This window comes from Citrus clementina, unplaced genomic scaffold, assembly GCF_000493195.1.
Source record: "Citrus clementina cultivar Clemenules unplaced genomic scaffold, Citrus_clementina_v1.0 scaffold_8, whole genome shotgun sequence".
NCBI classification, from domain to species: Eukaryota; Viridiplantae; Streptophyta; class Magnoliopsida; order Sapindales; family Rutaceae; genus Citrus; species Citrus x clementina.
This window is the reverse complement of record NW_006262022.1, coordinates 7056080-7066600: the sequence shown is the minus strand read 5'-3', so window position 1 is coordinate 7066600 and position 10521 is coordinate 7056080. Positions and strand designations below refer to the sequence as shown.

The window sequence follows — 10521 nt, the reverse complement described above, 5'->3', positions numbered from 1 at the left end:
CTTTCGTATTAACTAAAAATACTTAACACACAAGAAAAATTCAACTTCTTCAATCTATAGTATTTTTATATATATGTAGTTCCTATTAGATCTATGTTTCATTGAAATTAAAAATTTAAGGGGAAATAAACGGTTAATTGAATAGTGTTCGTGGCAGATTCAATTTTCATTTATTTCATCAGATACATCATTTTTTGAATCGAGGTATCGTAATCTTTATAGATTACATTTTGACAGCTAAATTACGAAATCAAGAAGAAGACAGATTGTTTTTTGCGTGTGATTCAATAGTGTCCCGCTAACTTATGTAAGTTGCATTCATAGTAAATTAATACTTGTCTTTATTCTAAAATTTTTTTTTATTCAAATATTCGTTCATTTCTTCAATCAAGTCCTCGTATCCTTTAAATTTATGATAAGATCCTCGCATGGGAGAATATCTGCATCTGTAATAATTACACACCCGCAGTGTAATGCCAACAACCAGCTGTAAATTTCCATGGACACAAATACCCCCAACTAGTGCTTGCTAAGTACTTAACTATACATATATAACTTAAATCACATGTATAAGAATTTCGGCGCCTCATTGCATCAGCAAATTATCACGCACCAAACAATTCTGTAATTCTCTATAAATTATATTGGATTTTTGAATTATCAAAGAGCACCATGTCGTTGCAATTCTAAAAACGCTCTATAATTAAGTAGCACGGGTTCCAGAAGTGAAAGAGGTGAAAATTTTTAGAGGCCATAAACATATGGTTGCGGGATAAAATGGTTATTTCTCATCCGAGATATTTGTGCCCAATTACTTCCCCGGCTATGAACCTACACGGTCGAAATTGATAGCAACCCAGTGTCCTTTTATTTTTAAAAATTTATAAATTCTGAATACATTTTAACACCCGCGTTTATAATTTTTTGTTTCTCTTAAGAAATAGACCAAATTTTTTTTCTTTTAATATGTCTATATATATTTTCAATCTATTTTTCCATCTAAAGTACACACCATCATCAATATTCTCACCTCTCATCACTCTCATGTTCAAACTTTCTTTGTAAAAAATTCAATTATGAAATAAAATTATCATCCTCTATGCATTTTATTGTGATTTTACAAATATATTAAGAATATCATGCCAACATTTGTGTTAAAAAAAGAAGACTTCATACTACTAAATGCTTTCTCTAAGACTATTGCTAGAAAGCCACTCATAAAGTTCTTGTTAGATTAGTTTACAGTGTGTCATGAACAATCGTTGAGGTGATTCTGAGCTATTGCGGTGCCAATCATGGACCAATCTATGGCTAAAGAGAACTAGCAAATCTATTCTAGAATTTTGAGGAATAGTACACTAATTAGTACTTTGAATTATTTTCTTATGCTTTTGCATAAATAAAAGTATGTCAAGCCTTGATTATTTTCTAGAATTTATAAGATGTGAGGTGATAATAGTAACTCAATTTTATAGAAATAAAATGTACCATTCAATAAGTTTTAGATGTGATTGATAATCTAAATTTTAGTCAAGAAATCCGATTATACTTACAAGAGACTAATTTGAAACCGATGGATGCATCCAATCTTGAACAAATTGATCCAGCTAAGGATATGCCTCTTCCAGTTGAGTCTAATCCAAATAAGGACATCCCCCCCCCCCCCCCCCCATTTAATCTAATCCAGATTAGAATGTAAAATTTTAATGATATTTTAAATTAATTAGGTAAATTTTAATTTACCCTCTACTAAGAATGACAATCTTCAATGTATCTTTCATTGTGAAAATATTAATTTACTCTAATTAATTAATAAGTAAATAAAAAAATTTATCAATGCGATCTTATTTGCCATTGTCTTCTAAATAAATATGAGAGTAAATTAATATTTTCATATTTTTTAGGAGTAAACAAAAAAATTGTCATTTTATTTACAGATGAACAGAGGTTTACAATATAAATTATATTATAACGAAATAACACAAAATTTATAGCAAACATTTGTATAGAGCTATGAAAAGTAATAAAAAAAAGACATAAGAATTAGTAAACATAAATAATTGATAAAAGTATTTTTTTCACAAAAACTGTCTGAAATAGAAGAATAATTATTACATATGCAGATATGCTCCCATACAAGGATCTTATCATAAATTGAACGAATATGAGGACTTGATTGAAGAAATGAATGCATATTTGAATAAAAGAACAATTTATAATAAAGACAAGTATTAATTTGTTATGAATGTAACTTTACATTAGGTCAGCGGGACCCGATTCAATAATTTGTTTTTGTCGGTCATAATAATTCAGCAAAAGGTTGATGTATTATTGGCCGACAAGGATGAAATTGACAACTCACTGTCACCTTTTCTTTTTTGAAATTAACCTTATTTTCACTTTATTGCAATCCAAAACAGTAGATTGGTAGTCTACAGTTTTCACTTTATTGCAACCCAAAATGGTAAATTGGTAGTCTTGCAATGCCTCTAAAATGTCCTTTGCTTCACTTAAGTTGTTTATTTTTTTAAAAATAATATATATATATATATATCATCATTATTAAATAAATATATTTTAGGTTATTAAGTTAAGAAATAAAATAAAAAATAAATATAATACTCACTTTAATTTATTATATTTTATCATATAATAAGTTGAAGTGTGTATCTTTTATTTTTTAATTTATTTTTTAACTTGATAACTTTAGAGATCCATCATTAAAACATTACAACATATATATGTATTTCTTTTTGTGTGTTATGAAATTTGTTAAGATTTTGAATAAAAATATTTATAATATAATTTAGAGATATACTGAACATTAATTTTAAAATATATCTCAAATGTGTGGAGAGAAATCTACTTTCATTTAAAAAAAATGAATTTAATAAGAATGAGATTTAAATTCATTCTAAAGAGAAAAATATAATAAGAAAAATGAAAATCTTATATTTAATTAAACTCACTCTCAACAACCCGAAAAATACCCCAAATACAAGCAGTCAGACACAAAGCATCTTTTTAAATTTTTTTAAACTTTTTTATTTTAAATCGGTTTTACCAAATCACCCCTCATGATAGATGATAAGGCATGTGTATCATTCCACTTTCCACATTTCAATTCTCACTGATATAGAATTTAAAAAAACGAAAAAAAACAAAGAAAAGTGAAGCCACGAAGTCAATAGCAATTTGTGATACATGATTCGGATCTTGCTATTAAACCTCATTCATTTCTCATTGTCTTGGAAGTCACCAGATCTGTGAGCTAGCTGCTCTCGTTTTGGTATGTTACTGTTGCTTCCTATATCACTTGCAGTTATTATTTCAATCTTTTTTTTATCTCCTAAGAATGAAAGATTTGACTGAGAACAATGAGTTATATATGATGTTAATTAGCTTGATATATCCTATGTTGGTTTGATCTGATGTTTATTTATATTGCTAGATGCAGCTTTTAATTTTCTCCGAGCTTGTGCGACTCTCTAGCTAGAGCTTTCAGCAGTAATTGAAGATATAAACGGAAGAAGGTATGAGATATTATTGTTTCATAGGCTCTTAATTTGATGTTTGTTTTACTTCCAATGGCTATACGAGCTTGTTTTTAGTGCAACTTTTTAGACGGATTTTGGATGCCAGGATTAAGCGCCCATTTGGAATTGTTTTTTTAGAGGTTTAAAAGTGATTTTGAAAATTTAAAAATTAATTTTAGTGTTTGGTGGAAATAATTGAAATAAATTTTGTCAAAATTAACTTCTCACATAACTGATTTTAAAAAGTAGAGAAGAAGTAATTTTTAGATTCTGATTTTGAAAATCAATTTTATTCTTTAATACAATTCTATAAATATCCTTAAAATTATTATCTAAACCCAAAATTATCTTTATTCAAATTGGAAACAAAATCAATGTTTTAATAAATTTTTATTATAATTTATCAATATAAATTTATTAATATCAATTTGTTGGTCGAATTATTATTAAATTTGTTTCACCATATTATAAATTTAATTATCAATTGTTTTAAGATAAAGAAATAAAGAAATAAAACAAATATATTATAAATTTTATTTTTAGTAAAAATTATTAAAGTACAAAATTAAAAATATTATATATACATATTTTTATATGTATAAGTAAATTTTATCCTACATAATGTACATTTTAGTCATTTGATTTCTCTCAGTAGTTTAATAATAAAATTTAACAAATTCTCATAACTGATTTCAAAACTCACCGTACTTCTAAAAATAAAATTTACCAAACATTTATTTGATTCTCTTCACAGTTGATTATTTCTACCACACAGTTAATAATAATTATTTTAAAAGGTACAACATTCCTGGACTGGTCCTAAGCATGAGATTGGACTAATTTTGGAATTAAATATTTATCCCATGTTTGGCAAGTTTAGTTTAATTGAATTAAGGGGGACTAAATTTGAGTTTAATCTTAAAATCATGAGATTAATAATCCTAATTTACACATGGGTTTAGTTGGGATAAGATTAAAGAAAAAAGTTGTCGATTTATGACACTTTTGTTTATGTCATTTTTTTTATTTACACCTAATATTAATTGATTGAATAATTATTTTTTTATTATGATTTACTTAAAATTTATTTTTTTTATGTATTATCTATGATCTTCTACTAACTCTTGAGATTAAATTTTCATTACTTGTAATTTAATAATTTATCAATAAAATTAACCATTTAATAATTTATTACATTATTTTTGTTTGTTGCATGACAGATTTGTTTGATTTTTAATTTATAAAAATATAAATACTATAATTGATAATAAGTTTAAAATTTTAAGAATAAAAGAAAATTTACCCCAATCTTTATCATCCCAAATAAGGTATCATTTTTTTTTTTTGACAAAGGCACTAGGCGGGGGTGAGCTACCCCATGCATATCATGCAAATAAGGTATCATTTTAAGTCCGCCATATATCACGTTTGCTGGGAACGTTTTACCTTATTTGTCATCTTCTATTTTGCAGCTAAAGGCCACTAAAACTCTTGAAGCCCAGCGTTTGCATTTTGCTCTTATTGATCAAAGCCGGTGTTAATAGACGTGCATCATAGAAAAGAAAAAGGTAATTAACCGTCCTCCTTCGATCTTGTGATCAAGCCTCGTTGTTTTGCTTATAGCGTACTGAGATCAACTTTTTTATTTGCAGATAAATAGCATGGATATTTTAAAAGAACTTCTAAAGCCACTTTTAGAACGGATTGGAAAATGTTTGGCTAATGTAATTGAAGAACAAGCTTCCTATCTATTCTGTTTCGACTGCATTGTGAGAAAGCTTGAGGATGAAAAAACTAAGTTGAAGAAGGCACTAGATGACATCAATAAAAGAATAGAAGATCAACGACAAAAACGCCCCGACATAGTAGTCGATCAAAATGTAACGGAGTGGCTGAAGAATGTAGACAGGGAATTGGGCGATATTCGAAAGTTGAAAGAAGAGATAGATGAAAAGGATAGTAGTCTTCATGGATTGTGTCCTGATTGGTGTTGCCGATATAGTCTGGGCGGAAAAACATTAGAGAAGACTAGGAAGTTGTTTGATCTGCTACAATACTACAGCCAAATCAACACAGCTGCCCTTGCTAAACCTCCACCATTAGAAAGAGAATTAAGTTTACCAAGTTATTTTTCTTCTACTTACAAGACCACAGAATCAGCTTACAATCTGATCATTGACGCGCTGAAAAAAGAGAGCACAAAGAAGGTGGGATTGCATGGCCTCGGTGGTGTAGGAAAGACGACCTTGGCAAAATTTGTGGGCAGTCAACTTCGGCAACAAAAGATTTTCGATAAGGTGGGGCTAGCCACTGTATCTCAGCATCCAAACATAATAAATGTTCAAAATGAGCTGGTAAATTCATTAGGTTGGGAATTAAAGCAGAAAGATGAAAAAGATGGAGCAGACCAACTGCGCTCGATGTTTTCTGCGAGCAAAAGCACCAAGATCCTCATAATCCTCGATGATGTCTGGAATGAACTCAACTTGAAGGAAAAATTAGGTATTCCCATTGGTGATAGAGACAATCGCTGCAAAATCCTTCTAACCACTCGCCTGCAGTCAGTTTGTGAACGCATGCGTTGTGACTCGCAGATTCCACTGGGTACACTAACGCCAGAAGAAGGATTGGCTTTACTGCGAAAAAATGCCGGCATTGATGTAAATGACTCCACCCTGAATGATGTTTCCAAAGAAGTTGCTGGAGAATGTAACGGGCTGCCTTTAGCTATTGAAGCTGTTGGAAGTGCACTAAGAGGAAAAGGATTTGATGAATGGAATCTAGCTCTACATAACCTAAGGGAAGCAAAACTCTATGCAATCGAAGGGATTGATAAGGATGAGCGAGATGTTTATGGTTGTCTTAAATTTAGTTACGACAATTTGAATGGTGAGGATTCCAAGTTATGCTTCTTGTTGTGTTCGATGTTTCCAGAAGATTATGAGATTAATTTGGAGGATTTGGTTGGATATGTAGTGGGGTTGACTTGGTATCAAGCTGAATCAATAGAGCACGCCAGAAGCCTACTGCGTGGAACAATTGAAGGACTCAAAGCTGCTTCACTGCTGTTAGACACTGGTAATGACAGATCTGTGAAAATGCATGACATAGTTCGTGATGTAGCCATATGGATAAGCACAGAGAAGAAGGAGAAGGAGGAGAGATTGTTTAGTATAAATGGCATCGGATTGCTGGAACAGGCGGTGGAAAAAGGCCTGGAACAGTGCAGAGGAATCTCTGTAATGGGAAATAAAGAAGAAGAGCTTCCTAGTAGTTTTATATGCCCTAACCTTCATATTTTGCGACTGGACAACACTCTATGTGACTACAAATTGCAAGTTCCAGAAAATTTTTTTGAAGGGATGCCAGCATTGAAAGTTGTTACTATAATAAATGGAGTCCTTTCACTAAAATCACTTCGATTCCTAGACAATAACCTCCGAGTTCTGCAGTTGATTCGGTGTGATGTGAGTGACGCTTCTTTTCTTGGAGAGTTGAAGAGACTTGAACTTCTTTATCTCGAGGATTCTCCCATTGAAATTCCTGAAGATTTGTCGGATGAACTTCGTAGATTGAAACTTCTATATATTGATACTGGTTCTGTTTCTCCCATTACGATAAAAAAATTAGAAGAATTTTATGGTCGGATAAAAAATTGGGAGGTTGAGGGGATGAGTTCAGAAGAAAGTAATGCTAGGCTTGCTGAGTTGAACTCCCAAGCCGACAGATCTGTTGTATGTCTTCCAAAAGACTTTACATTTCCGAAATTGCAAAGATACATCATCCGTAAAGGTGAAGGAGTTGATGATGTAATGGAAGATGGTGATGAGACAAGGAGATTAATCATTGAGAATGACCCTCCTGAAGCGACCTCGCTCGTTATTTTTTCAGCATTGTATCAAAATCTGGAATTTCTTTGTTTGAGGGGGTTAATAGGTTGTCATAATATTGTGCCAAGCATAGATGAAAGGGGCTTAAATGAGTTGACTTGTCTTGATGTCCACGATTGCGAAGATTTAGAATGCATAATGGAAGCCTCTAAGTCGCCGCATGGAAAGAGTCTCTCAAGATTAGCAGAGTTATCTATGTGGGACTTACCAGAACTGAAGTGGATATGGAAGGCGCCCGCCCAACATGTGATCAGTCTCCAAACTCTTACAAAATTGAATGTGCATAGCTGCAACAAGTTGACATATATCTTCACGTTGTCACAAGCTAGAAGTTTGGAGCAGCTTAAAAGTCTCTATGTAAGTGGATGCGAGAGACTGGAATATATTGTCGAAGCAAAGTTTGATCATAATGAAGGGGAAATAAGTGTCGGAGATGGAAATACGATGCTCGCCCTCCCTTTATTGAGAAAATTAACACTTGATGATCTCCCAGAACTCACCAGCTTCTGTTCAGAAAATTATTGTTCAATTTGGCCAGCATTGGAAGAGTTACGGCTTCATTATTGTCCCAACTTGACCGTCAACAGTACTGAACTTGAAGCTAATTTGCAGTATCTTGAAAAGGTATGTTTATTTGTATTTATGTTTTTTTCTCTTTTCCTTTAATTTTACTGAAAATGGTAGTTTAGCAATAAATTTTATGATCAGCCATTAATTATTTGATCCTATGGAGATGATGATGGTGGTGGTGGATGTGGTAATGATAATAATAATGCTCAGATATCTTAGGGAAATTTCTTTATTATAGGGCCTAAAACCATTCTTCAAATGAAAGTCATATCTCATTTTGGTTTAGAAAGAATTGATGTAAATACTTCTGAAGTGTATATAATATTATTCAAATTCAATTAAATAGTTGATCAAGCTATATAAATTAATAGAATAATAATTTTTCTAAAACAATCTAATGTCACATTTATATCACTTCACATGATCTCTTTTAACTAATTTCATTTTTTTTAAAATCCATTACTTTTTAATTATTTTATTAGTTTACATATGTATTATGATATTTTTGTTTGGATTTTGTTTTCTGTTTTTGTTTTTTGCGGTGTTCATCACTTATCATGTGATAATCCTAGCTGCTAATAGATTTTAATTGCATCAAGTTATTTATTTATTTGGCTCAGAAATTAAGAATTCTAAATGTGGAAAGTTGTTCCCATTTGAGTGACACGATTCCAGCACTGTTGAAGCATGGATTAAAAAATTTGGAATATTTGCGTATTAGACAACTTAGAGTACAAGTGGTATTTCAATTGGAAGCTATTATCGCTGAGGGACAAGAAAATAAACTATTCCCATGTTTGAAGGGATTGAGCTTGCGCGATCTTCGAGAACTGCAAGTATTATTATATCACGTAGGTCCCACGCATAATTTTAGCCTGCAAAGTCTTACCTATTTAAGAGTGGACGGTTGCACTATGCTGAGACGTCTCTTCTCATCAACACTTGCTCGAAATCTGTTGCAATTGGAGGAGTTGGAAATTCATGATTGCTTGGAACTAGAGCAAATCATTGATGAGGATGAGGATGAGGATCATCTCCAACCTGTAGGTCCCACGCATAATTTTAGCCTGCAAAGTCTTACCTATTTAAGAGTGGACGGGTGCAATATGCTGAGACGTCTTTTCTCATCAACACTTGCTCGAAATCTGTTGCAATTGGAGAAGCTGGAAATTCAAGATTGCTTGGAATTAGAGCAAATCATTGATGAGGATGAGGATGAGGATCATCTCCAACCTGTTTGTTTCCCAAAACTCACAGTTATCTCTGTCGGTTATTGCCCCAAACTAAAGCATCTATTTCATATCAGCGTAGCTCCAAGTCTTCAAAAACTGAAGTACCTATGGATAATAGCTAATGATGAATTAGAAGAAGTATTCTGGCATAAAGATGGAGCAGACGTCACGGATTACAATGAAATTGTTATGAATGAACTTCGGGACTTGAAATTGTTTGGTTTACCAAACCTCACCAATTTTTGGCCTGCGGGTTATCAGATCCCATTTCCATCTGCATCCAATGAAGATGTTCTTAATTGTCCCAAGCTTCGTGGAAATTCAGAAGGAGATAGATGAGTCCAAGAATTCTGGAGCACAGGTCAACTCTTGAGAACTTTAGTTAATTGACTCTATACATAGTTGGTTCATGTTTTCGTTTGTGATAGCTAATTGATCTATCCTAAAATCAAAATTTCTCTTTCAATATATATATATGTGTTATATTATAGTTTTCTCTGTTTGTTTTTTTTTTTATCATTTTATTCATCATTCGTATTTAATGCCCAATTTATTGGTTGGATGTATAGGCACAGCAAACTACAGACGAGGAGATGCCAATGAAGACGCCAGCGAAGAAAAAGATGGTAGCGAACATAAATGATTTTAAAAAATTCCAAAAATCCAAAAAAAAAAAAAAAGCTTCGTTCAACTTGTTCAGTTCGCGCAAGGAGCTAAAATTGTGAAGAATAAAGTTTCAAGGCTTTGTTGTATGTATCTCAAGATTTAATTGTTTCTTTAATTGTTGAAATTTTGACAAAATTGATGGCTAAATTGATGGCCTTTTCGATGGCATTAATTGGGCCAATTTAGTAGTAGCACGCATTTTGTATTGAGGAACTTCAAAATGTTCTACCTTTCTAGATGGCAAAGAAAGTGCGTAATGTCGTGACAGCAATAATGTTTATTTTTTGATTCTGCGAAAGTGAGATTTTATAAACTCATAAAAAGTGAGATTTTTGTTAGCCACCCGTTCTCCCTGGCTTGTGGAACGTGCATTTGAAAGAGCATTTTGTAAAATGATTTTACTCAATTATGTTTTTATAAAGATATTTAATTCCTTTATTTTTCTTAAAGCATTTCAATTATTTTTCTTTTGTTAAAAAAATTTTTTTGGTTGCTTAAAGTTTAAATTATTGCCAATCCACCCTTAAATTGTTCTATTATTAAAATTACTACAATACTTTAAAGTTGTATCATTCATGCACCTTAATTTTACAATTTATATCATTCATCCATTATATCGTTTGCTTC

The 10521-nt window shown here is 31.7% G+C and overlaps 1 protein-coding gene across 1 annotated transcript; it reads left to right on the top strand.

Moving 5' to 3' along the window:
- Positions 1–3146: 3146 nt before the first annotated feature.
- LOC112096220 (probable disease resistance protein At4g27220) lies at positions 3147–10187 on the top strand. The gene is given in 8 exon segments (XM_024179417.1): positions 3147–3289; positions 3458–3533; positions 5009–5104; positions 5189–8050; positions 8617–8851; positions 9044–9561; positions 9563–9589; positions 9798–10187. Coding segments are annotated over 5 exon segments (3789 nt in total). The 5' UTR covers positions 3147–3289; positions 3458–3533; positions 5009–5104; positions 5189–5197; the 3' UTR covers positions 9954–10187.
- The last annotated feature ends 334 nt before the right edge of the window (positions 10188–10521 follow it).